Below are 27,592 nucleotides of genomic sequence, written 5' to 3' on the forward strand. Positions count from 1 at the left end.
TCTAATTGTTAGGACTTTGTATTTCATTTTTTTTAACAAGTTATGACACACAAGATTATGTGTTATTTGGGATACACTAATGTTTACCTTAAGTGTTCGTTAAATAATTTTCTTTTCCACAATTTGGCCTTAAGTAAATTACTACATTTTGTATGTTTTACATTGTTAATGTAGCCGTACTTTTTAATTTTAACATTTGTATGACAATGCATTTAATATTTTAGCATTGTTAATGTAGTTATACATTTTCATTTCTTAAAATTTTTTGTATTTCCTCAATATAAAATTTAGATCGCATAACCAATGTTTTCGACAATTAAACATATATTATCGAGGTTTATATCGAGCTCGTAATAATGGTATTAATTATGTTCCATCATAGTAAGTTGCCTGGATTTCAAAATCATTGGTTCACAAAACATAAAATTGAAATTACACCTTAACAAAAAGTAATAGTGTATTTTTACATATCTTCATAAATATCACAAATCACCCAAGTCAACATAAGACGTCGTTACGCCCATCAACTGTGCAAATGCTTGCATCCTACTAGTATAAATAGATGACTACGCTCGTGCCTCAGGATAACAGTGGGTTGAGGAGATGATATTCACATGGGCAAAGGACAACCTTCTTGTAACTTAACCTACCATAATACAAATTACAATAGTTAATTGAGTCATAAGTAATTTTCAAATGAAATCACAAAATAATATAATTTACCTGCACGAAATGACATCCATGAACATGTCCTATACAAATTAACCGATGTTGAGTTATATCAAAAGGTGGTGTGGAACATAGTGGGAAGATAGTATAATTTTGAGATGATGGCATACACACTAAGATGACATTATATCGGTTAGCAATTGCATAACCAATGTTTGGTAATGTCATCCACTTATTCTTGTTAGCCTGTTATGAATAAAAGAAGTTGTTAGATAAAATAAATATAATAAATAAAATACATAAAACAGGAAACACTTACCGTCAATTGTGACTGCACCAACAAAGAGTTTCTCAGTTCTTCTAGTCTATCATACTCTCCTACTAGGCTTGCGTATTCATCACGCCATTGACTGAGTTCTTTTTACAAATCATTTCTTATAACAGGCCATGAATCTTCTCTGAATCCCAACAACACAACAATGCATCTATATCCACAGTGACCATCAGCCACAACATCAACAACGTCCACAATATTTCGTTTGAGATTTGTTTAATCGTTGTGACATTTCGATCATTATTTTGTTTGAGGGTTAATAAAATATTTGCAGGTGAACTTTACTCTTTGTCATATCAACCAATAATGACTGCTCACTCATATTTAATCTGCTAACATAAGGATGCCCAATTAAAGTTTCAGCCAACTCATGGTTGTGATGTCCACACATCACCTTCAACACCCATCCATCCCCGTCTGAACATGGTTTACCCTTTAATCTAAACGGACACTCACATTTACGAGTGTAGTATACACTAGGCACCGCATCGGCTTTGTATTTCCAATATTTCCTATTCTTTCACATCCAAGTATGACAAACGTTTTTCTTTCCCGTACACCAATAGCTATATCAGATCTTACTATTACCACAACAAATCCTAAATCATAAGTCATCCCTCTTACCCAATCAATTAAGTGCTCCCGTGAACGAAATATTTCATTTGTGGTAAATTTATTTGTTAAATCTTCCTCTCCAACTTCGCTAATGAATGAAGAGAAATCAGATATCAAACTAGAACCAACTTGAGAATCCATATGAAGATATTCATCCATTTTAAACAATAATCACCTATAAAATTATAATAAGTCTTATTAATATAATTAATAATTAATGAAACAAATATAAAAATCTTAATATAATAAAATTATATATTTTATATAATTAAACTAATAAATAATTTTTTATATAATTATAAAATTGTTAAAGAATACAAAAATCATATATAAAAAATATATATTATACAAAAACATTAAAGCAAAAAACTAATTATATATAACGTGCAAAATACAAAAAAATATAAATATAACCTAATAACAATAAAGATCTTCAAAAATACATTATTAAAATACATCAAAAATATATTCAAAAATAATACATCAAAACATATAAATTACATTATTAAAATATCTCCAAAATTAATATAAAAAAATAAACTAATAAAAATAAACATGTAATCTTTAAACAGATGTGAGCATCCGTCAGCGGATGCTCACATCCGTTTACAGATTATACGTTTATTTTTTTTAGGGTTTATTACGCACCTTCATGACGAATCTCTGCACCTTCACCCTGCACCTTTAAGCACCACCACACCACTACCACACACCGATCTTGGCACGACTGATCAATTGCTTCCACCACCACTTGAATCTCTCACTAAGCACACTGAAAATCCACCACACTCTCACACCACAATTCTATCACAAATAAAGAATGAGAGGAAGAAGTGAAACGTGAAAGAGAGGAAGAAGAACACAATGAAACAATGAGGGACGAACGATAAAGAGGAAGAAGAGTTGTCGTTGCATACATGTAGAGGATTGGAGTGGATAGAGGTTAAAAAATATTAACCCTAAAATTTTACTAAGAGTAAAATAGGATTCGAAAAATAAAGAGAGGGGTAAAATAGGAATGAGATGGTGGAAAGAGCAAGGAGTGGTGATGGAGGGAAGAAGGGACGGTGGTGGAGGGAGCACCACTCAAAAATGACACATCCAACCTAATCTAATTCAAATTATTTTAATTGGTGTAGACAATAATAGGATAGATTAAAAGGTTACATGAAATGTAACTCAATTCTATCCAGAGTTTTATCTTTAATATGTTTTGAGCATAAATAAATAAAATGAGCAAAAAACCTAACTTTTTTAATCACTCTTTAGATACTTCTATTTAGAACAAAAATATTAACTCATTTTTAAAACCCAATTCCTCAAAAATAGTTTTTGTAGAGAATTCTAGCCGGTTGTTTTAATTACCAATACACACGCTTAAAATTCTTTGTGTGAAAATTATTATTATCTGAAAACTATAAAGAAAATAATTTTTTTTATTAAAATTAAATTATATACATAAACGCAGACGGTGTTTCAGTGTATCATTTTTGTCTACGTCAGTTGGGAATAAAACGTTACCATGCTCTCTATTTAGTATTCACATCGATAACAATATTTCAAATTAAAATGAACTGAATAAAAGATTATTAACTTTTTATTTGTTAAAATTTCCAACCAATTTGATCTATTTCAAAAAGATTCAAGCTAATTCAACTACTAATAACTACTTCAAGGATAAAGATTCAATCCATCCAATAAAATGGTATATAAAATTATGAAATATGTATATTTAATTACGAAAAAGTAATTGAATTAATTGTATTCGATTAAGTATTAGGAGAGTCTAGTGAACTTCGGAAAATAATAGGTGGAAAATTAATTATCCATAAAATTAAATGGATAAATTTATATTTTTATAATTGGTAGATTTACTCGTTATTGTAGATAAATCGGATGGATAATAGTATGCTTTACCATTCCTCCATCTTCATGTAAGCATCGTAACAGATAGATCCAAATTCTTGGAGGTGGGTATAGGATCCTATAGAATATGGCAAAATTTTACATTAAATTCGTCGTAATCAAACATTTATATCGTAATCAATTTAAGATAGACTCATAAAGAAGTCATGTTCAATTAAATTGGCAACAAAAAAAAGTTGATACAAATTTTAAAATTATGAGGTTAACCATTCCATACAAGAGTAACAACGTTACAATGGTGAAATTCTCCATGTCTTTCCACACAGCACAATAATTCGATACTATCATACTCTATAGAATTTGCATCTGAAAGAACCAAATCTATCTCAGTAGCCCTTCCTACGCAACCAAGTCGATAACATTTGATATTGTTCAATTCGGTAAAGAAACATTACCCAGTCGATCATTTCATGATAGAAGCGCTTGCAGACATCAAAGCAACGTCTGAACAGTGTTAATGCTTCCCCTCTCACCAGTAATACAACTATGAACTCATCATGCTTTTATACGGACCACAAACGAACCTGCTCAATGATGTAGAAAAGGAGATTGATCAGAGCAACTCATGCAGAGAAGACAAATTTTATACAAACATACTTGTATTTGAGTGTAGAGGTCAATAGATGATAAAATTAGAGAGAAATAAGAATGAGAACGGGAATGCATCCTTATCCTTATTGAAGATAATTGTTACATACAGGTTCTAATTAGACTGATGGTTAAGTGTAACTTCCTAGCGACTATTACCCATGACTAAATGCATTTTATCTCGTGGTACAAGGATGTACTATTTTCTAAGCACCTTAAGTATCATTATTCCAAACCATTAATGTTCATCTGTTCACAACTTACATGTCAAACAAACAGAAATTAGAACTGCATTGTTGACTCAAAATAAAGGAATTAACGCACTGCAATGCTCGTAGTTTTTTTGTTATGCTGAGTGCAATGTTGATAGTTTTCCATAATTAAAGGGAGCAAAAGAAGCAGACAAGATAATGAAAGCATCATTTATCCCACATTAAGACTAAGATACGTGCACCTGCAACAGTGATATTCAGGGCTTATGAACACACAGCTAGGTAATGTTTACATTTTACATGTACGGGGACAAACAATCTTGTTTAACTTGTCCTAAATTAACATGCAAAAATTAAACTTCTTAAACTGAGGCAATAATAGCACTATTTCCACTTTATCATCAGCACCATATAGTACTTTTATTCCGTAACATAAAGATCTGAAAAGTACGGATCATAATAATTTGAAAGTAAACAACAGGATTATCATCAATCAGGCCCTTATTAAACTAAAACGTTAAACAAAGATTCGGGCTTGGTTGGCACACAGCAAAGCTATAGTCTTGTGACTAAGAGAATAGCAATGTCTAATCAAAGAAGCAAGTTCATGAGCCTCTTAAGTCCCCACTTATGAGGGTAAGACCAAGTACATATAGGGCCCCTTGTTTGAGCTGTTTTGAAGGAAAAAGTTATTCTTTAATTAAAAGATGAATTTAAAAATTTGTAATGCAAGTTTTTCTACAGCTAATCAGTCAATGATGAAAGGTTTGTATATGACATATTGTTGTAAAAGCATACAAATTAGGATGCAATAAAAAACAAATATACATACACACTTGCACAACTTCACCCAACATGATTTGATCAAGATACTTGAAAAATTAAGGATGCTCTCACACTCCTAAACTTCACTATAGGCCATTAAATATCAACTAGACTGGAAACCACTTAAACTTTTCTTTCAAACTGATCAAAATCTTGTCACATTTATTTTGCAACAATGCTAGATAATCACAGTTACCAATCCCAACTAGCCCATGTAGAATTTCCAACCTCAAAATTGCTATATGGGATGGCAGAATAATGACTGCTAAATTAAACTTTTATTTATAAGTTAAATAATCTATATCAATATGCTACAAATACAAATGTTTAGATATAAAAGTTTACATAACATTAAAAACGTATTCATTAATAATAATAAAAAGATCTATAATCATCCAAAAGCCCAGTCAACAAAACAAAAAAGAAAGAGCAAAGCACAGTCTACACAGAGAACACAGTAGGGACTGGTCAGAAAACAAAGACAGGGTCGGAAAAGGTCTGACTTGGGTGGAAACTATGCAAATAGCAGTGAATGGAATTGATTTTATCCAAACAGTAGGCAGGGATCATATTTCCATATTCAGAACATGAAACAAGGTTCAATTTTCAAATCCTTTGCCAGAATGAAAGGGATCAAAATTGTGAGATTTCCCCCTAAGCACACATCAAACGATGCAACAAAAAGGCATCGTGAAAAATATAGAAGCCAGATGCCAGAACACAACACTGAATCGATATGGCATCGTGATTACGCACTATTGAAAACTATGGATAACCATTACCAAACTAAGAAAGATAAATAACTTGTGCATCCAAAAAACATTCATGATGAAAATGAACTCTTCTCTATCCCTAAAAGTACTTCTCTGATCTGTGTTAGAGAAAAAAAGAGAAAAAGAAATACACACATGCAGGAAGGTTTGATATATCCGCAGAAACTGCACAAGGAATTCCCAAGTTGGAAAGAGCTCCTCTAATGATCCCGCATGGGAAATAAAGATGCATGCTCATTGCATGTGCCGCCTTGTTTTCAGCTGTAGGTGAATTGTTATCCTCAACCGAACCAGCATTATCAGTGGATGGATCAACTGACATGCGTGCAAGCCAGCGAAATTTATTATCTTGCAATACAAATGTACCCTGCAACAGAACCAAATACATCCATCTCAATCAAAAACTACATAATTATAATAATAATAATAATAATAAATAAACACTCCCACAGGATTCAATTCCAAACTCACCCTATGGTTCGTCTTCAAGTTATCTATCTGCTTCTTAAATAGCTCAGACCAAAAATCCTTGCAGATGAACTTGATTGCTTCCAGATGATCCGTGAACCGAGGCCGCTCCATGGTATACCTACCAACAAATCACATTTTCACAAATTCCCTCAAAATTCATAGTAATTCCACCAGAAAACAACAACGAAGAATTATTACATTACATACGAAAACAATACAAAGTTAACCTACCCTAAATTATCACCACCATCCAGTGATGTCAAAGGTTTACCAAGCAGGTATGCAATAAGCCTAGATATTATCTAAGAAACTTAGTTTAATTTGATGTTAGGGATTATTCGTATAATTGCGTAAACTATCTAAAATCAGTAGCACTATGGTGTTATTCAGCACAGATCTCCATAAAGAATATAGAAATTGAAATCCAAATGAAGGTACAAAGATCATACATAATAGGAATTTGATGATGTTATCAGGGACTGGAAACAACCTTTCAGAAAGCTGGTGACCGACCTGATATCCAATGGCCTCGATCCTGCGTGCAGCGAGTTCAGGCTTGTTGGCGTAGAATCGATTGCAGTAACACGCCACCATCTCCGTCAATAAGCTATCAACGCAACTCTCTGAAACTTCACGAACCATTTTCTCTCTCTCTCTCTCGCTCTCGCTAACACGCACTCGCTAACAATGGAAAACGAAGGAATCAGAATCACTATACACTCTGAATCTGATTAGTCCTACTCGTCGCTTTTGCTCCCTTGCCTCACCCCGATCCAAACCAACACATCTGAATTGAAATTGCTGCACTTGAATGGGCTTAACTCTGTTAGATACTTTGGGCCTGTAGGGCCTTTGGTCCATGATTAAGGCGATTCCTTAGATAATTGGTACTGAGCTGATTCTTTCTGCACCTCCATAATTACATCCTGCAATTCATACATTTTAAATTTTCAATTTTACCTTTGAACCACACGGTCAAAAATAAGAAACCGAACGAAGCATTTTAAATTTTCAATTTTTCCTTTGAACCACACGGTCAAAAATAAGAAACCGAACGAAAAAAGAAGGAATATTAAAATAAAATAGATGGATAAAAGTGTCAATTTAAAAGTTACAACGGTGCAGGTAGAAAACTACGGGGGTGGAAGAAGCAAAAGCGTAGTGGAGAATCCCCCAGCCCAAGAAAAGTGGTGTGGGTTCCGAATTTAAAGAGAGGACTCTTTCCTACAGCCAACAATCACGGTATTGCTATATATATCTTCTCCATCACACTCTTCGTGTTCTCCGCCACCTTCTACCTTTTCTCTCCATTTTTCTTCTGCGGCTTTGTACCTTCACGACTCACCACAATGGCCACCAATACACTCGCGGGAACATCACTCTCCATGCGATCTCTAACTCCGCAAACGCAGGTACCGTTTTCCATTTCCTTTTCCTTATCAATTATAGCTGCTGCTCCGCGCTTTGTTCCCTTCTTGATCTGTTCATTCCTCGTGGGAAAGTCCTCGATGCGGTCGTTTACATGCTTGTTTTTTTGCTTTATAGGGCACGATTTGCTACCAACACTCCTGAATCTTAATTTTTGTTTATTCCTGTTTAATTTTTTCAGTTACTGTCACTAATCGCCAGTTCCACTCATCTTTTTTTTTTCATTTAAATTATGTCTATTTTAACTGTGAAAGACTTTTAGATAAAAAAAATGTATATATGTTTTTTGGGTTTCTCAAGTTTCATGCCAAACAAATGTATAATTTTTTTGCTTTTATTTTTCTGGTTGACAAACGGTGCAAACTTATTAGTGATAGGAGCTGGGCAAATTTTGAAATTTTTTGGACAATATCATGGCATGCTTTCTGCACATATCAATGGTGGTCATTAAATTTTTTCACATGAAAAAGAACCCGGAAAAACTTTAATGTATTGCAATTAGGTTTTGTTGTTTTATTTTTAATTCATTAATTAATTCTTTAATGAACTTTGTACTGGTGGATTTTTTTGAACAGGCCTTCACCTCACTTTCTGGCCGGAGATCTGCTCTGATTTCCAGCTTTGGGAGAAAGAACGTTTCTTTTAACTTGCAGCCAAAACAAATTCGCCTTCAAATTTCCTGTGCTGTAAGTAGCTACTGCAGTGTGTTATTCTTCATATTTTCGTAATTGACTATTTCTTGCGTGGGTATCAAATCCCTGTATTTTAGACTTCTTAAGCCTATTGTCTGTAGGATTTTTCTTCTTCGCGAACTCTCTTTGCTCGAAGCAGGGTGCTTGATAAATATGATTGAGAAAAAATGTTATGTGAAAGGTGACATAGTATGCTAGTTTATAACGTGAGATCAAACGTCCTTACTTTGGTTGATTATCCTTTGGCCTCAATTAACCCTTTGTGTTCCGCACAGTGTATTGACATACATAAATTTCATGCTTTGTAAGAGATGGTTTTAAATGAAGAAACACTGAAAACTACTATTGTGAACTTTTATGTGGATATTGCTGCAAAGGCCATTAACCGTAATATTGTAAACGTAAATTATACACACTGATCTGTTTCTTGAAATCTTGTGTTTCATTAATTTTGTAAAGGGTTTTACATGCAGGGAACTGTATGCCTGTTTATGTACAGGTCTTTAATTAATCTCTATTTAACACCAGTTGAAAAATGTGATGCTATTAATGAAAGAATATTTTTTCTATCCCATCTCCACCAATTTAAATTGATCCATTAATGCTTCGCTTTCTTGAGATTTACCAACGGGTGAAGAAGAACATATGGTGGATGTAACAGACTTTGGCTTTCAAAGGGCTTGATGGCATATTTTGTCATATTTTATTGGAATTTAACTAAACAAGCCATAAATGACCAGGACCTGCCTTCTCCCTTTGTCTGTGTGTATATGTAGATATGTTTATGTATTTATACTTTTTAAGTGCTTATGAAATAACCTTTGAGCAGGCTAAAGCAGAGACAGTGGACAAGGTTTGCGAAATAGTAAAGAAGCAGTTGGCCGTGGCTGAAGGTGAAACTGTGACCGCTGCATCAACATTTCAAAAACTTGGAGCTGATTCCCTTGACACGGTAATGAGAAAAACGTAACGGAATAGTACACAGTATATTACCAGATGGTACCTGTATCTAGCATCCTATATTACATATGCCATGAATAATTGTGGATTTCGTTTAAATATCATGCCTTGTAGGTTGAGATCGTGATGGCACTCGAGGAAGAATTCGGTATTGCCATTGAGGAAGAGAGGGCACAGACCATCACTACAGTTCAGCAAGCTGCAGATCTTATCGAAGATATCATTCAAAACAAGAGTTCTTAGAATAAACATGTACCAGAAGGTTTGAGTAAACATGAACTCAGTCTCCATACCAGTCAACATTTATGGTGTGGGGCAATTTTGAGTCTCGAGTGTTTTAGTTGTGAACTCTGTTGCTTGATAAGATAGTCTGGGAAGACAAGTTAGCCCAGTGGAATTAGTTTTATTAAGTCGTCTTTTTTGCATTAAGTGGTTTATGTCAGTGATGTTAGTTTTACCAGAGATAAGATTATTTATGTCAATGACATTTTATGTTAATTTTATTTAGTTCTCAATTCTTGCTGGGTAATTAAGATAATTTGGCTGCTGCAAAAATTAGGGGAAGAAATTTAACCTGAACAACACCAAGTGGATGAGAACTCCGTATACGTTAAAAGTCATGTTCATCTAATAACAGAACACTTTGAGGTTCTACAGATAAACATCTTTGTACATGATATTGCAATCTGCTAGAATAGTTATTTTATTTACATAGTCCTGATACTGATACAACCTTGATTTAGCTGATAACATTATTCCCAATCTGTGTCGAAGAAACCCGCATCTTTCATCTCGGAATAATACACGTTTTCCAAATGAAAATTTTCTTCCTGAAATTTCGAAGCAAAAATCAAGATTACAAGGAAAGCTGTCTTTAAACAATAGCAAAATGCTTGAAAATAAACGGCACTAACCTGAAAAAAGTCTGTTTGGAATGTTATGAACAAAAAAGGAAGGTAAAATGCATGATAAAAGACAACCGCCACACGATACAACCTGTAAAAAAAGTAAACAAGGCTCTAATTGCCAAAGAAGAACAGCTAAAAACGGTATTCTCAGTTAAATTAGGATCTGACCAGAAACCAAATGCAACACCGTTTCCAGTGAGGCCACAAGCAATTGTTGCAATCGCATTAAAAATGAACATGACAGCAACATACTTGTAAAAGGCAATTTTCGCTGCATGAAAGGAAGGAAATTAGGCAGTCAGAAACAGTTAAAAAACGTCATGTTAAACGAATACTCACCAGGCAACGTTTCTCTCCATCCGGAATGGTACATAAACATTAGGAAGCCATAAGCAGCAGTGAGCAACAGCTTGTGGACAATCAACAAGCTCCATTTCACATGATTCCTATTTTCATTGCTGTCGACAAATAATGGGATCCCAAACACAAGAACATATAAAGCCTAACAAGAAAACAAGGTGCAATCATTCTTCCATTATACGATGCAGTGCCACATAAAGCACAGATTCCGATAAGAAAACTGAAATTGCATGCTTTTTCATTGCCACAGCAGAAATCCATATTTCATTCAGCAGTATATTTGGCATGAAAAAATAAGTTGATTTGACATGTGAGAGAGCACTAATGTGTTTTTTGTATCTCCATTAAGATAACATGATTTAAACAAGGACACGAACTCTGCATTTTGGTAAAAACCAAAGAAATACCTTCAGCAGTATATCCAAGCCAACAACAAGCGTTGAGATACCAAAAGTCCGCTTCATTGCTTCTAAGCCACCTGCATTATTTCCTTGAAGTAAAAAAGCCACCAAGCTCACTTCCAAAAACAGCATTCCGGAAGTAGTAAACAATGATAGCAAGTTCCATGACAACTCTCTCCTAGATGTGCACTCCCATGCCTGGAGTCACCAAAGATCAAATAAAACATATATTAACCCACCACTCTAGTCACAAGTGAAGGTACAGAAAATCCTAGTAAGCTAGAAATGAGCATCAGAAAAGCAAATTCCAATGCATATGGATAAACTTTTTAGGTTTAATTTCTCATATGTTTCGTATATTACGCTAAACACATGCACTTTTGATATCATTTTGGTTCTCGATGTCAAGCGTCTAATTTCATTACGTGAAATTGATAAGGAATCTCATAAATTTTCAGACAATAGAAAATAACCACAAATTTTGTATCTTTCTTTTTTAATTTTATAGGAACAATATGTGACGGATTAATAACCGCTGTAATAGTTTTAATAGTTCCGAACCACCAATTTCCATATTTTAACTAAAGAAATTATGTTATAGGCATAAGAATCGAAACAAGAAAAGCCTAAATATACGGTATTAACCCAATTCCATAAAATGTCATCATAGCCCCTTGAGAAATAAAAGGAAAATTACCAGTTTTCTCAAAATAATGGAAAGATTCACACTAACATAACTTCAAATTCAACCAACGAATCTAAAAGTTTGATAAAGATTGAAAAGAATTTTTTTTATCTTTTTCAGACTTTATCGTAGAATATGAGTACTTGTGTTGATCGTAGAAATAATATACTCACTACAACTTTCTATTAATTTAATTAATAATTAAAATTCGGGAATGAAAAATACAGCAAAATTTGACTTTTTTTTTAAAGGTAGAGGTCAGGGGAAAAGAAACAATAAATCATTTTTTTTAAATTGAATCTAAGGAAAAATAAATAAATCAAATTAAATTAAAATCAAGTAGCTTCTCCAAAAGTTTACCTTTAATTTATATGAACTTTTTATTTGTTTATTTATTGTAACAAGAAATCATGGCTTTTTCTATCCCTAGTCAAGACAGTAAGTAAGAAATAGTACAGTCAAATCCCAATCCTTAGGTATGACACTCAAATAAAGAAACATTTCTGCCAACAACCTTTGCTATATTTATGAACTAATCTATAAGCTTAATTCACCACTCTGCTACACAGAAATCTGAAGAAAAAGAACACTTCCATAAAATCATTTTCTGGAAAAAGGTATAGAAATTGGTAATTGCCGTCTGAACGGAGCAGTCTTTATACATGAATCAGAACAAACCTGGAAAAAGCACCAAGCAAGATTGAGAAGTGTGGCGAGCCAGAGCGAGGCGTTATACGAAAGGATGATGTATGAGCGAGAAAGAGAGAGTTTGGGGAAGCTGTGTCTGGCTTGAAGTATCAGGTACAGGACGAAGAGGAAGGAGGGAATGATGAGAATGGCATTGTGCCAGAACCCGTGACATTCGAATAGCCAATCGTAGAACCCGTGGGTTGAACCATTTGAAATCACGCCACGTGAATCGGAGACTTGCGTTATCACTGTCTGTGGAACCATAGTCTCTGAAAGGGGAATTGCACGGGAGAAGAAAACCCTAATTTCTTGATTTTGGCATATTTGGAGCTCGGCTTCAATTAACTTGTTGCGTGACTCACTGGTTCTAACAACATCTTTGACCACAACATGACTTACGTATCATTAATTTATTTATTATTACATAAATCTTCCAAAGTTAAATTAAATGTATCTATCATCCAATTATTATGGAACGAATTTTATTATTTTAAAATGATACATTATTAAATGGGTTAAATATGTTTTTAGTCCCTAAACTATTGGCCGTTTCTAATTTTCGTCCCTCTTTTAAAATAAGGTACAATTTGGTCCTCATTCTTTTCGAAACTCTAGTTTTAGTCCTCAAAACTTTGGTTTTAGTCCTCAAAAACTAACCTCGAAAACTACCACATTTTTAACCCTTATTAAATATGATTTATGTAATGAATTTATCGTCTACAAATATACAAATAATAACTTTATATTGTAAAATAATTTTATTTCATATTGCCACGTAATTCATTTGGTAAAATATATATAGTAAGTAAATGTCATCATACTTTTCTTAATAAGAAATTCAAAAGTTAAATTTGGTAAACAAATATAATTAATCTTTTTAAATGAAAGAAAACATATTAAACTTATATTATCTAGAACTATTAATAAGATTATTGCTTTTCTAAAAGAGTTTGTCATTATTTTTATTTTAATATACATATTTTATTATCCATTTTTTTATCAATATAAATGATTTTATTATTATATTTTATAACATTTTTTATTTAAATTTAATTAATATCTCTGATAAAAAAATAATTCATAACTGTAAAATTGATTTATTTTATAATTAATTTTAATTTATAACTATTTTCTTTAAGAGTTAAATTTTAGACTTGACAAAATTAGTCAAAATGTGTTCCATATAATATATATATATATATATATATATTAAATAATTATAATTTTATATGGAGTTTAAGAAAATTACTTTTTACCAAGAAATTATTCACCTCACGCTTTTAAAAATTATGTTTGATATATATATATATATATATATATGTATGTATATATATATATATATATGTATGTATATATATATATATGTATGCGTGTGTTTGTGTTTTGGTTTATAAGATTGATGTTAATTCTTATTTCACAAATTGTGTTTAAGTTTTAAGTCTAGGTTAAGGTTTATTTTTCGTCTTTTTTTTCTTTGTCGGTTGAGTTGGGTTACTTAAATAAAGTACTTCGATGATAAAATTAGTATTTGTCCCGTAATAAAATAATTAACTACCTAAATAATATATATTTATAATTTTTGGAATAATTATTAGTATACACTATATTTATAACTTTTGGATAAATTTTTTATTAGTATTTACTAAATTACAGTTTAAATAGTATTAATCTAACTTAGAGTTAACATAATTATTTTAGTTACTAATTTTGTCCTAATTTAATCAATCCACCCACCAATCTTCTCTTATGAGATAAAAAAATATTGACAGCTTGATTCATTGCTAAAGTGACCACACTATATAATATATATATATATATATATATATATATATATATATATATATATATATATATATATATATATATATAATATGACTATTTTAATAAATTTATTAAATAATATATTATTCAAAATTCCATCTTATTCTCCCTTAATGCAATTTGTTATTAATCCAAAAACACGTCTTGCTCACAAGACATCGCTCAATATTTTTTTGTCTTGCTGGCGTCGATTATCTTTTCTTTCATTTCATCCTTACATAACTTTTTGTACTGTCAAAATTCTGTATAAATAAATAGGAAAAGAAAAAGAGGGAAACCGTTACAAGATGCACCTCCAAAGTTTCCAACCTATAACGTGTCTCCCTTTGGGAACAGATCCTCAACTCCCTCCACAATAGCAGGATACCACTCCAAGACCCTTCCACTACTCATTTCATTTTCCTCTTTCTCCCTTTTCTTCTTACACCAATGCCTCTCTAATGCAAAATACAAAATATATTAGGTTAAGCCAACCAATGAATTTGGATACTAAATTTTCCTGATTCTTCCTATTTTGAAATAAATTCCTGTTTCCAGACACAGATCAAAGCAAGTTTTACCATATCTTTATAATACATGTGTGAGAATGTGATAATTTTTTCTGGTATTTATTTATGTCTGTTTACTTTTCTTGGATTCTAGATGGATAGGCGAAGAGTGTACGAAAGGCAGAACAGCTCTTCCGGGATGCCGACGACGCCTTCATCGCCGGGGAGCACGATAACGCCAGTGAACCGCCACGCGCGTACAGGTTCCACTGGCTCCGCCATGGCAGGTATCCGAAGAGCACAGAACACTGCCACCAAGGCCGCCGCACAGAGACTCGCACAGGTCATGTCGCAAACGGACGACGATGGTGAAGACGACGATGACGTTCCTCTCGACTACTCCTCAATCACCGGCGCCGGAGGCATTGGCCTCGGTGGTGGAAGACCGATGCCAAGTCGCTCTCCCATGGTAACTTAACTAACCACCTTCACCGTTTTGGTTGCATATATTTCCTCATTTTCTAATTGAACGTGATTCGAATTTGATGTTGTTGTTGCCGCTGTTCTATTAGGCAGTTCGTAGCATTCAGGACCCAGCAGCGTCTGCAAGGTCCCGGTCACCGATGGTAATTTGGCTTGATGATCTGATCGCAGTGGTTTATTTGAAATTTGTCTCCGGTGTTAGTTTAGGTGTTAAAATTGTTCTGTTTCTTTTAGTCAGTTCGCTCTCTTCAAGATAAAAATCCATCTGCGAGATCACGTTCTCCTGCGGTAACTGGATTTTTCGTTGCAATGATGTATATATTCATATTCAAGGCTGCTTAATTGGAATCACACAAGTTGATGAACACTTTTGATTTTGTTTCTCTCAGTCAGTTCGCCTCACGCAAGATCCTTCGCTATCTGCTAGATCTCGATCCCCAGCGGTAATTAGCTTCTCTGCCTACCATTTTAATGGGAAATACTTTCGACACAATCTCTACAATTTACTAATAAAATTATTAAATTATTTGTTTTACTCTGTATGATGAAATTTACTTTAGATTTTACAATATTTTAAGAAATCTTAAGATTAACAAAAAAAAAAAGTGTATTGGAAGAGTGTAGATTATATTAGTATCACTCATTAATTTAATTGGACACAAGAGTGTGAAAGCTATTTCAATAGGTAAGGTTTTAAAGAGTGTTTAGGTAGTTATTTTTTAATCTACCAAGTTTGGTTGTTAGTTGGAGTTTGAATAAGAAGAAGAGGAAGGCTTTTTCAATGTAAGAACCAGATGACACAGATTTGTATATTTATATATATTTTTTAAATAGTTGTTATCCTTTTTTTACTATTCCTTTGTAATTAAAACATGCATTAATTTTTTTTTCTAAAACATTCTTAACTAATTAAAGTGTTTTATTAAAACATTAGATATGTAAAATGAATGAGATATAAAGTTTTTTAATCTAATTTGATAATACAAAGACATACTTATATTTAAAGCAATAATATATTTTTTGAGTAATTTATTGTTTTAAACTAATTTTACTATATAACGTGAATTAATTAAAGTGTTTTTTTAATTAGTTGAATGGAGGGACTAATTTGTTAGTTTAGAATGAGTAGTAATTTGATAAAGTTGATGAAACTTTGATTTTGTTAATTTGCCTTAGTCAGTTCGCGCTGTTCAAGAGCAGCCACAATCTTTGAGAGGCACATCTAACGTTCGATCATCTCCCGTTTTAAATGCTCTTCCTGCTGAGCAGACACCCACAGTACTGAATAACGCAGAACAACCACCCTCTGCTCGTTCGGCGTCGGGAAACCGATCTTTGGATTTTTCTCCCTCTTCTCGCGCTATGATATCGACACGGTCAACTCAACCCAGTAGCGCGAGCATTGATCAACCTCCCTCTGCTCGCTCAACCGTCGGCCGTCCCAGTGGACTTTCTAAGGTGGTTCCCATGGTGCCTCCTAGTGTACCTATCACCCTCAGACCAGCCTCTTCTGCTGGTGTTCCACCCTCTGAGCCTCTTACTGATGTTAGAAAAGACAGAAGGTATGCTGCTACTCCTGCTCTTTCTTTTACATTTCCTTAACAAGAAAATATCAGACACTGAAGTCATAGAAACTGTTGTTTTCCACCACTGAAGCTCCCACATACGAGAGAAAGACAAGTGGAATGTGTGGTTTCTCATACTGGAGTTCTCCAGTACTAAAGAGAAGGAACAACTTTTTTTTTAACAACTTTTTTATAGAATACGTCTAGTCACTTGGTTTGTTTGAATTTATTTTAAAAATGGATCAATCACATTTTACCAGTTTTAAAAAAATTATCAAAATTAAAAAAACTTTTTCCTTAAAGAGAATTGTGCTCGGAGTGATATACTTCCTTGTAGTATTTCTTGCACTCTCTTCTCACAACTCGGATTTCATTTTCTAAAAATAAAAGAGGTTACTTTTGAAAACATAACCTAAAGTAATAATCATTAATTAAAAATTATTGAAATTATAATTAATTTCAAATATATAGTTTTTGTTTCCACGATTTTAGCTGCTGATTGGAAATTCTAATCAGCGAAAATATTTCATTCATTAACTTGAGAGGTTTGATCCAATTGGAAAATTCGGGTGAAAAGTCATTTCATGATTGGTCCACCTAAACTAACAAAAGACTAAATCTGATAATGAATCACAGTTTTACAATCTTAAGTTTTTAAAATGCACGTCGTAAATAAAGTTAGGGATGACATTCAGATCCAAAATTAGATCTCCCACGCTAATCATCTATATAATGCTATATGATTTTTTTATGTCCTGTGTAGATTGTCTCTTGATCTGGGTAGTATGAAGGTAAGAGAAAGCGCCAATCAGCAGCAACCTACTAATGAGCTTGAAGACGAGGTAGTACATGGGTCCATGCGCGATCTAATTATTAGGGTCATATGCATGCTTTTGATGTCCTTTTTTTTCATATCGGTGGCACTAATCAAGCTACACGTTCTGTATTTTACTTACTCCTTCCTCCCTTTCATCCCCATTTAACTTACGGCCTTGCATTTCTTAATCTTCAACGGGTTCGGCCATGCATGGCTGCTGTCTCTTTTCAGGAATCTACTAATGCGATGTGAATTTTAATGCAGCTTGATATGTTACAAGAAGAAAATGACAATTTGGTTGAAAAGGTGATAAAATGCAATAGTTTGAGCATGTTTTTTGTAAACATTCAAGTTTTGAGATTCTAAATGGATGTTTGTAACATTGTAGAAGAAAGAATCGTGTGTATCTCTTTTTTCTTCATTCCATCTGTTGTTCGGTTTATATTTAGATAAGATACAATAGTTTCTTTTTAGATTCAGATATAATTTGTGCTAGATTATATTACTAGCTTAGCATTCACATGCGAATGTTTATAATTTGGCTGAATGCAAATAACATGGACTTTTTTTTCATTATAAAAGCTGATTTTGTTTATAGACATTCATTAATTGAAAAAAATGTGTGTATATCCTCCGCAGGTTCGACTTGCAGAAGAGAAGTTTGAGGAAGCTGAATCAAGAGTCAGGCAACTAGAACAACAGGTAATACTTTTGAGGGATAGTGTCCATCTCGGGCAATGTTTGTCTCTTTGTTAACAAGCAAACCATTAGGAATGTGCTACTGCAATATTTTAGATGTGGCTATAAGTTTACATTAGTACCCTTATTATCTAAAATGAAAAAAAAAAAGTTTTAATGCAGAATCATACACCTGATGATGTTCATATCAACCAGGGAAACGTGAGACACATTTTTTTTTACAATAACGGATATTTGTGCAAGTAAATATGATTTAGAAGTTTGTCATCTCCGGTTAGAAAAATTATAGGGATCAATAAGTTGTTTTTGACATTCACGATTTCATATAACATATAACATGTTTTTAACTTTAAGTTTGAAATTACTTTGAGTTTGAAATTAAAGGGTGAATGACAAGGATGACTTTAATTTGTTTTTCTCATAAGTTATACATTTTTTTTAAAAAAAAAATTAATATTTTATTAATATGTTAAAAGTTGTACATGGTAAAGACAACATTTAATTATTTTTGTTTAAATCGAAGTCATGCATGATAAATATGATTAAGTTGTTTTATTTTTAAACTGAAATCGCATAAATATGACTTCAGTTATTTTATTTAAATATGGTGTATTTGTATATACAACTTCAAATTAAAAATAAAATAACTGAAATCATTCTCATTTTAAATAAAAAGTTGGAAATTGTCATTGTTATATATAAAAATTTCAATAGAAAATTATTCAAATTAACGACATTTTCAACATTTTTATGAGAGAAAACAACCATCATCTTTTTTTTTTTAAATTCATGTTATATTCTTTAAGGAATTACGACTAAATGGTAAAAAAAAAATCCTCTAATATGCTAATAAATAACTAAGAAAAATCAAATTTGTAACTCGTTGACAGATTTTATGGATAATTATCACTTTTTGAATGTAATTGTAATTTTATCAGTCTCCCAGGCGCGCCTACTTCTGCCGTTTGATCTTTAAATAGATATATTATAGTAATATATTATTTTATTCTAATTTAATTGCATTATTAGTGGAATTTTCTATTGACATTTAATACAACTAGTTTTCTTGAGGTTGGCGTACCATTCCACAATTTTGAATTACATGGTGGGATACATATAGAAAGACTCTTACATTGGCATCATCTCATGTTTCTATGTCTGTATCGTTGTATGGTTCTACTGGTCAGAGAGCATCAAAGACTACTAATTATCAATAGTCTTGCACATCTTTTCGTATAGGTTGCTAATCTTGGCGAAGGTGTAACTATGGAGGCTCGCCTTTTGGCCAGGTAAGTGGTAAGCTGGCGAAGGTGTACCTAATAAATTCTCTCCTTACAAATTATACACTTCGATACAATATTAGATCATGAAAGCAGGTACCATGAAATGTGAGTTAATATAGAAAAAGAGAATTGAGAAACAACTTATGGACCCTACTCAATTAATAACGGATCTTATTTTGGTATCTTCTCCAAATCAAACTAACATGAGGGCATTTTGATAACTTCAACACTGGTGGTTTGCCTTACATTTAACTCCACTTACCATTTAGATATGATTTATAAGAGCGTTGATTTCCACTTATAATTTTTCGAAGTTTTTTTTTTCATTAATCATTTTATTTATTCATTTATGATTATTTTTCTACAATAAACTTAACATTCACAATTTATTGAATCCATTTTGAAGGATGGAGGCTTTTTCTTGAACAGTGTAAGTTGAGAGAATGCATTAAACAAATTTATAATGAGTCAACTTTGTTTTAAGAAGGAGATAATACACAGAAACACATTCATTGGGATGATGATGTAACTTTTGTTAGTCTATGCATATGTTTTATATGAAGGTTGAGGATAATAAATATTCTATTTGGCTGACTAAAACAAAGAAATTCATATAAATTCAATGTTAGTGTGTGCTTTAAGAATATTACCTACTACAGCGGGAAAAATAGAGTAGATTAACAAAAAGATATAGTCAAATCAAGATTTAATTTTTTTTTCGTTAAGTTGTGCAATATACCTTAAGTGATCGGGTAAGTTATCTTTCATCACTATTGTTCGTTTTGTTCTTCAGGAAAGAGGCAGCACTGCAGCAAAGAGAGGTTTGTCCTAGTTTCCTTCCCCGTCTAAAATTTTACTTTGAACCTTTAGAAATTATTCTTATAATTCTCACAATTCTTAGAACTTATTAAGAGCGAGTTTCTTATTTAAAGACAGCATTTTAATACTAATAAATTGCTACAAATTATTCCAATAACGAAATTGCATAAAAGCAGATTCGTAAGTTTAAGAACCTTGTTTTTTATCATTGGAGTAATGCTTTTATAATTAACTTAAGAGAATAAAATACCACCAACTGTAATTCTTTTTACACATATTACTAGGCGATCCGAGCATATTTCACTGACATGGAAAATCAATACACTGAACATCTTATTGTGTTTAATGTATGTATATATATGGAAACGTGTCGGGAACACGTGCATGCGGAAGTCATGTCATTGTCACCCAAATTTCTGATTAAAGTGAGATTAGGAAGTCGAATGATGAATATCTTCCCATTTTTTCAGGCCGCTCTGAAAAATGCACCAAAGAATCTTGGTTTTCAAGCGTCGGATGCTGAGGTATCCAGCAATTTACCTTGTACGTTTCATATTACTGCTTTAAATCTGCTATTTGAATGCGTGGAATATTTTGTTTATAGAATTTCAATTTAAATTTCTCATATTTGGCATAAGGACGAGGCGACGGTTGCTTTGGAAAAGCTACGGCTTATGACTCAACGAATGATACTCAACGCGGAAGAAATGGTAGGTTTAATGTTAATCGTAATGTGTTTCGTTTTAATTTTAATAGCCTTCTGCGTTGTTATGTAGTGGCTTTCCGTTTTGTTTCGCAGGAAGAGGTTGCTTTAAAGAGGTGTTGGCTAGCTCGGTATTGGGGTTTATGCGTTCAACATGGTATGGTCATCTCACCATTTGTATCATTTACTTTTGTTTAGAGTCAGAATAAACATTTTAAAATTGATGGGTTGTGTGTGTGGTGAGTCAAATTTATTCTACATATATAGTTTCACGTTTTTTTACCAAAAAATAAATAAATAGAAAGAATGAATTCAATTGGGTTTGTTTGGTATGTGTGTGTGTGTGTGTATATATATATATATATATATATATATATATATATATATATATATATATAAGATAAAGAGAAAGTAATTAAGAAAATAAGAGAGTTATACACGAATTTTTTATTCTATTTTTCATCAATTGACTTTCATCTTTCTATCTCTTTTATTTCTTTTCAATTTCTTTTCTATAAAATATCTTTAGTTTGTTTATTGTATTTTCATCTATTTTTATTATTTATTATTTTTATTTATTAGCACATAGAATATTATATTGTAATTAACTATAAACTAAATTTAATATACTTGAGTTTATTTATATTTTATTTAATTTTTTTAACATTATTTAGTATTTGGAATTTTTAATATCTATATAATTTTTTATTAGTTTATTAAGAGTTTTTTTAAAAAAAATTTAAGAAATAAACTCTTATTTAGGAATATATATATATATATATATATATATATATATATATATATATATATATATATATATATATATATATATATATATATATATAAAGGTGAAATTTCAAAATAATTAATATCTGTATTTTTTTAATTAAAATAATAAATTACATAAATTAAAAATTATTTTAAAAAATTGTAGGTGTTGAGGAAGTATTATTCCAAAAACTTCTTAATACGAAAAAAATCAATAACTAATAACAAGATTAAAAATTAATCTATTCTAAAATCTAAATATTATACAGTTCCATTTTGAAGCTAGCTTTAACAAAACAAAAATAAATGCAGTATAAAAAGAATATAAAAAAAATTATTTTAATTCCGCCGAAATTGGGCAATTAAATTGTGGATTTTGTATACAAAATAACATGCAATTTCATCTTAACGAACTTACTTTCTACTTAGGATTAATTATGTTTTTTTATTCAAAGAAAAAATAGGGAGAATAAAAATACATTAATGGCACTTAAATATATGCCAGGTATTCATGTTGATATTGCTGAAGCAAAATACAAATACTGGTCTATGTTCGCCCCGAATCCGGTTGAAGTTGTATTAGCAGCAGGACAGAAAGCTAAAGAGGAAGCAGGTAACATTAATTACTTTCGAATTTCTTGTGTTCTATTTTTAAGTGTTTCCACCGTTCTTGAAAATAAATTCGGGTGATTAAATATCCGTGAGCTTTGTTCTACATGGTAGACCTCGATGTAGAGGATACAGAAAATCGACGTGATATAAAGGAACTTTCAGGAGAGGGAAACATTGAGAACATGCTTTTTGTCGAGCAAGGATTGCGACAATTGGCTTCACTAAAGGTTTCTTCTATTATATCCTTATTGCTTCAAATGTAGTAGATACTGAAATACTGACATGTGTTTTTCGCACGCAAGTACAATGTTGTGAATTTATCCTTACCTTTCTTCAGAAGAACTTCTTCTCGTATTATTCACTAAGATGTTAACTCATTATCAATAGAATCTTACTAATTAAGGTCGTCAGAATAAGGAGTAATTGCTATTGGTCCTAAATTAAATCTACTTGTTACTATTATACAATTAAAAAATCTTAAAACGTGTCAGGTGGTGTACTATTAAAAAGGCATCTTTAGTGAAATTTTCGTTTTATTAACATAGATTTTTTTAATATACATGTGATCTTTATTTTAAAATTTAAAAAATGTTAGTATAATGATAAATAAATAATGAACTAGTAAAAAATTAATGTGTCGTGTGACATATTCTCAAAAAAATGTATGTTAAAATATCTTCTTTCAGTCTAGAACACATAATAGCTTTTTTATCTGAAATGGATCGAATATATGATAATGTGTAAGCAAGCGTGTATTATCTTCCCTGGAAGAGTGTGCTAACATGAGGTGCTAGAATCAGGGGTCAAAAAGACGTAAAACTAAAGTGCTGTTTGATTACTATTATCAAAGATAGAATGGATAATTTGGACATTGAAAATGTATGAAGATTTTAATTTAATAATAAAATTTAAATTACTAGTCTATACGTAATTTTTTTTCTAGGTAAATTTTATTTTTACCATCCATCTTGTGCATGGTTTTCAGTAAGTTGGGTCTTTATTGAATAGAAACATGAGTCCTTTAGGCTTTTAGTCGGTTCACCAAGGAATTTAAAATCTAGAAATGCCCTTCTATCCATATTTTTAACTTTTGTCGGAAAGTAATTTTAGAAATACTTTGTTTTTCTTATAGATACTAATTATGTTATTCAGTGAAATGACTACTAACAGCCATACTATTTTTAGAGCTAAATTTGCCAACAACATGGCACTCATGACATTTAATTCATCTGTTAACATCTTATTTTGACTGCTAAAAAAATTATTCTATCTATGATTTGATTTCTTCTCCATGACTGTTTTGAAGGTAGAGGAAGCATTGGCGTTTGTATTGGCTCAACATAGGCGACCAAATGTGTTAAGATTTGGCTTTTCAGGTGCCCGATTCAATATTCACTCTAATTTTATAGTATGTTTAGTACATTCTCATCATCTTATTTGATATAGTATACATTAATTTGTCTCCATTATTCATTCAACCTTTATCTCGTTTTACATATGCACATGTCAAAAGCATTTCATAAAAATCGAAGAGAGAGATAAGAATGTTATTCCAAAGTTGTCGGAAGAAAAAAAAGACGTTAGCTTTTTCCGCAAATGCTGTTGTCATATGTCATTTAGCTTCTGTTATAAATTTTGCTTATGAAATTATGAAAGATGGAAGAGAATCCGTATAATCATATTGTTAAGAGTTATTTAAATAGTAGAATCACACTATTAAGAGTTATTTAAATCCACATATTCATTTACTCAAAGATTGATATATGTAAGTTCTGACACTCTTATTTTTTTGGTGTAGATGACCTAAAACTACCGGTTGAAGGGCAGTGTGATGCATTTGGTAAGTTTTTTGGATTACAGTTTCCATTTTGCCCAATCACGTGTTAAAAAGCTGAAACTTAATGCAAGTGGAGTTATAATGTTAGATGGGAGTAGTAACTGAACCCTGCTTTGAAACTTTTGAAGTTGAATAACTTAGGGACTTTGATTTAGTTTACTGTATTTTTTTTTCAAATATGAGATATGGAGTATGTTAAGTGAGAATTATAGAGGTCAGATGCATACATAGTCTTGACCATTCAATCTGATGTTACATGTTTTGTCTACCTTATACCTTATCATCCTCACCACAACTTGCTCGTCTGTAGCTTTATTCACATTGACACTCGATAACATAAATTGATATTTAATTGGATTGACGTTATTTATGTATAAATCTTTTATTTTCAGATTTGAGTCAGGAGGAGGCTGAAGATGTATCTTTTAAACAGGTATTTAGCAATTTCTAAGTATGTGAATAAAAAAAAAAGAGATTTCATCATATTTTTTTAAGATTGCTGTAAATTAATAGAAGAACGATAAATTAATATAAATATAAAATCATTTTTTACAATCATACATTTATAGCATTTATTTTCCTAACTGTTCACTTTATTTTCATTTTGAGTATATATGGACTCTTATCAATCATGTTTGATTAGGCTTGGCTTGCTTACATTTGGAGGAGAGCAAAAAATCATGAAATAGAACCTGACATAGCATACGAGCGTTTACAGTTTTGGATCAATCATAACTCAAAGATTCCTAATTCACAAGATGCCGTTGACGGTATTGTCCACCCCTTTCCTACCTATCAATTGTAATTTACCTGCAACAGCCCTATTAAACTTTTCGTGTAAATTAAGCTTTTGCTATTATAGTTCTGCACAATGCTGTCACTTTTATGGTATATTTTAGCATGTAATAAGAAAAGCAGTATTAGCAGAAGATATAACCATAAGTATCTTTTATATATTTCTTGGTGGTTCTACTTGCAAATACCATGAACTGGATCTATTCAAAAGGAAATTCACTTAAACAAATATAATATCTAACGAGATTTGAATTCAACCATGTAACATGTAAAAATTTGATATCATTCTTAATCTAAAATCTTAAAATAATATATTAAAGGATCTTTCTATATAACGTGAAACTTTGATTCAAATCAGCATTTTAAACCGGCTGCAGCAGTTAAAAGATCCAATGTTATCATTCTATAATGTTATCATTCTATTTTTTGTTAGTATGTATTAAGTGAATTATAATCATGTAAATGATACTTTCACAGGCAACAAACTTTTAGGTTCATTTAATATTATATTTTACTTCTTTTTATAAATACAAAAAATTATGTAACGTGTGTGAGAGTTTCACTGCTGTTATAACCTTCTCTTGCAAATATATGTCAATGCTCCTACTTTATTCCTTTTTCGCAGTTGAACGTGGACTTGCCGAAATCAGAAGGTTGGATATTGAAACGCAACTATGGGATGAATCACGCAGAGAGCTGGAGCAAGATGCTGACAACTCCAACGTGCCTGGTCGGTCAGACTTTTAATATATTTAAATTAGGTTACAACATTTACTTTTTCACATTTTTTAAATGGGTTTTGTAATTTAGTTAATCAAGAGTTGGAGTAAAATAGGCTATAATTTTCAGTGTATCATATTTTACAAAACAATGTTATCAATTATTATGATAATTTTAAAAAATTATAATAGATTGGATTTATATTTTGTTGTGGTTTTTTATGAATTTTACATGTTTTAACACATTCGCAACGTTTTGCTAATTTTTCTAATATTTTAACAGTGCATATAATTTATAATTTATATTTAATATGTTAAAAAATAGAAAAATATTTTGGATTTAATTTAAAAAAATTATAATAATTATAAAAAAGTGAGGTAAATTATCGTTATTAAAAGAAAATTGTTTACGTTTATAGTTAAATATAAAAAACAATACAGGAATGAAAAATAAATAAAAATATATGTTTTAGAAGATTATATATGGATCACTGCTTCAGCATTTATTTTTTTTAGATACATTAATTTCAGAATGAGCATTCCAAAAGTTAATTTTGAATCCTGAAATACTTTTCGAAAAGGCTATTCCAGAACACAATTTTAAATACATTCCAAAATGAATCTTCAGGAAGGTATTTCTCAATTCGAAAATAACTTCCGAATCAACCTTTTTGAAAAAAAAATGATTATTTCGGAAAATATTTTTGAGTTCGGAAATACATTCAAGAATAGTTATTCCAGAATATAAAAATAAGTTATGGAATTCATTTTCCAATATGGAAATATCTTTCAAACATCCAATTTGAAATGTATTTTTTTTATGCATTTCACGTTAAGTGTTTCCAAAAATATTTCGGAGCAGCAAAAAAAAGAAAAGTGCATGAAGAAGCACTATGATTCAAATCAAATTTACCCACGTTATAATCTCCTTGCGATCTTCCTCGACGTCTTATTTTTTAAAAATTTTAGATAATGATATTTTGACAACATTTTTTTGACAACATTTTAACATAATTTACGTGTCATTATGTGATTGACTCAAAATTACTGTGCACAATCAATAATAATAATCATAAACACCAAAGACCAATCACATAATGACACATAAATAATATTAAAATATTATAAAAGAAATGTTGTCAAAAAGTATCATTATCCATAAATTTTAGCTTTATGAATTATGTCGATCTTCTTTTAAAACAATTTCGTTGACATTTTTTCATACTGCATCGACATATCCTTCATAATTCAAAGTCATTCTAACTACAAAAATATTTACCGTAAAAGTTGGTAGTCTAAGACAAAAAAAAATGAAATTAAATATTGCAAAATATTTTATACACATACAAATCACGTATCTCACAACATATTCTAAAAAGAGTTTAACATGACTCTATAACAACAATAAACTATTAAAACAATCATTATTGAAGAATAACACAATATAAAAAACAATAATGATGACAGGGTGAGATGAAAACGACTTTATTATCTCACGTTCATCTTCAAAAGAAAAATCAAGCCTCATACCCATACACGGGTATAACACTTTTATTCCATCTTCATCTCGATCAAATAATGGGGTGTATACTTATTCTCATTCACGTACTATTTTTATCACTATTTTAATATCAATTAATTACTTT

General features: G+C 31.3%; 4 protein-coding genes across 6 annotated transcripts; 2 read left to right on the top strand and 2 right to left on the bottom strand.

Annotated features, from left to right (window-relative positions):
* Positions 1 to 410: 410 nt before the first annotated feature.
* On the bottom strand, positions 411 to 7,197 carry LOC124824133 (Transport protein particle (TRAPP) component). Of its 3 annotated transcripts, XR_015779747.1 has the most exons (9): positions 6,904 to 7,197; positions 6,414 to 6,531; positions 6,078 to 6,309; positions 3,940 to 4,068; positions 3,536 to 3,602; positions 2,267 to 2,390; positions 989 to 1,793; positions 724 to 915; positions 411 to 646 (listed from the first exon to the last, which is right to left on the bottom strand). XR_015779747.1 is itself a non-coding variant. In XM_047296505.2 (4 exons), the coding sequence occupies exons 1-4, from the start codon at positions 7,053 to 7,055 to the stop codon at positions 4,040 to 4,042; spliced, it is 531 nt and encodes a 176-aa protein (XP_047152461.1). In that variant the 5' UTR covers positions 7,056 to 7,197; the 3' UTR covers positions 3,681 to 4,039. The 3 variants fall into 3 exon arrangements, 1 of the variants encoding a protein (XP_047152461.1); XR_007027693.2 differs by having other exon boundaries at positions 2,267 to 3,602; XM_047296505.2 differs by lacking the exons at positions 411 to 646; positions 724 to 915; positions 989 to 1,793; positions 2,267 to 2,390; positions 3,536 to 3,602 and having other exon boundaries at positions 3,681 to 4,068.
* A 467-nt stretch (positions 7,198 to 7,664) lies between these two features.
* Positions 7,665 to 10,008, top strand: ACP1 (acyl carrier protein 1). Its single transcript, XM_047296504.2, has 4 exons — positions 7,665 to 7,825; positions 8,417 to 8,527; positions 9,363 to 9,485; positions 9,608 to 10,008. Exons 1-4 carry the CDS (start codon positions 7,763 to 7,765, stop codon positions 9,734 to 9,736), a joined length of 426 nt encoding a protein of 141 aa, XP_047152460.1. The 5' UTR covers positions 7,665 to 7,762; the 3' UTR covers positions 9,737 to 10,008.
* Positions 10,009 to 10,082: 74 nt separating this feature from the next.
* Positions 10,083 to 12,922, bottom strand: CAND2 (Protein of unknown function, transmembrane-40). The gene is made up of 6 exons (XM_047296502.2): positions 12,526 to 12,922; positions 11,169 to 11,360; positions 10,741 to 10,903; positions 10,570 to 10,672; positions 10,408 to 10,489; positions 10,083 to 10,323 (listed from the first exon to the last, which is right to left on the bottom strand). Exons 1-6 carry the CDS (start codon positions 12,799 to 12,801, stop codon positions 10,246 to 10,248), a joined length of 894 nt encoding a protein of 297 aa, XP_047152458.1. The 5' UTR covers positions 12,802 to 12,922; the 3' UTR covers positions 10,083 to 10,245.
* Positions 12,923 to 14,801: 1,879 nt separating this feature from the next.
* Positions 14,802 to 26,040, top strand: LOC124824115 (uncharacterized). Its single transcript, XM_088092042.1, has 20 exons — positions 14,802 to 15,315; positions 15,419 to 15,472; positions 15,564 to 15,617; positions 15,719 to 15,772; positions 16,506 to 16,891; positions 17,658 to 17,736; positions 17,976 to 18,017; positions 18,351 to 18,413; positions 19,650 to 19,699; positions 20,487 to 20,514; positions 20,983 to 21,036; positions 21,151 to 21,222; positions 21,312 to 21,372; positions 22,489 to 22,596; positions 22,707 to 22,822; positions 23,902 to 23,971; positions 24,394 to 24,435; positions 24,825 to 24,865; positions 25,076 to 25,202; positions 25,853 to 26,040. The coding sequence occupies exons 1-20, from the start codon at positions 15,001 to 15,003 to the stop codon at positions 25,972 to 25,974; spliced, it is 1,938 nt and encodes a 645-aa protein (XP_087948168.1). The 5' UTR covers positions 14,802 to 15,000; the 3' UTR covers positions 25,975 to 26,040.
* Positions 26,041 to 27,592: the final 1,552 nt, after the last annotated feature.

Source organism: Vigna umbellata, chromosome 5 (genome assembly GCF_029865625.1).
Source record: "Vigna umbellata cultivar VRB3 chromosome 5, Vumbellata_1.0, whole genome shotgun sequence".
Taxonomy (NCBI): domain Eukaryota; kingdom Viridiplantae; phylum Streptophyta; class Magnoliopsida; order Fabales; family Fabaceae; genus Vigna; species Vigna umbellata.

Coding starts and splice junctions, on each gene's coding strand:
- ACP1 (XM_047296504.2), top strand. CDS start 7,763: ATGGCCACCAATACACTCGCGGGAACATCACTCTCCATGCGATCTCTA. Junction 8,528..9,362: donor GCCTTCAAATTTCCTGTGCT/GTAAGTAGCTAC, acceptor ACCTTTGAGCAG/GCTAAAGCAGAGACAGTGGA. Junction 9,486..9,607: donor GAGCTGATTCCCTTGACACG/GTAATGAGAAAA, acceptor CATGCCTTGTAG/GTTGAGATCGTGATGGCACT.
- LOC124824115 (XM_088092042.1), top strand. CDS start 15,001: ATGGATAGGCGAAGAGTGTACGAAAGGCAGAACAGCTCTTCCGGGATG. Junction 19,700..20,486: donor GAGGCTCGCCTTTTGGCCAG/GTAAGTGGTAAG, acceptor TTTGTTCTTCAG/GAAAGAGGCAGCACTGCAGC. Junction 21,373..22,488: donor GGGTTTATGCGTTCAACATG/GTATGGTCATCT, acceptor AATATATGCCAG/GTATTCATGTTGATATTGCT.
- LOC124824133 (XM_047296505.2), bottom strand. CDS start 7,055: ATGGTTCGTGAAGTTTCAGAGAGTTGCGTTGATAGCTTATTGACGGAG. Junction 6,310..6,413: donor ACTTGAAGACGAACCATAGG/GTGAGTTTGGAA, acceptor GTTCTGTTGCAG/GGTACATTTGTATTGCAAGA. Junction 4,069..6,077: donor TATATCAAACCTTCCTGCAT/GTGTGTATTTCT, acceptor ATCATTGAGCAG/GTTCGTTTGTGGTCCGTATA.
- CAND2 (XM_047296502.2), bottom strand. CDS start 12,801: ATGGTTCCACAGACAGTGATAACGCAAGTCTCCGATTCACGTGGCGTG. Junction 10,490..10,569: donor GGTGTTGCATTTGGTTTCTG/GTCAGATCCTAA, acceptor CTTTTTTTACAG/GTTGTATCGTGTGGCGGTTG. Junction 10,324..10,407: donor TCCAAACAGACTTTTTTCAG/GTTAGTGCCGTT, acceptor TCGAAATTTCAG/GAAGAAAATTTTCATTTGGA.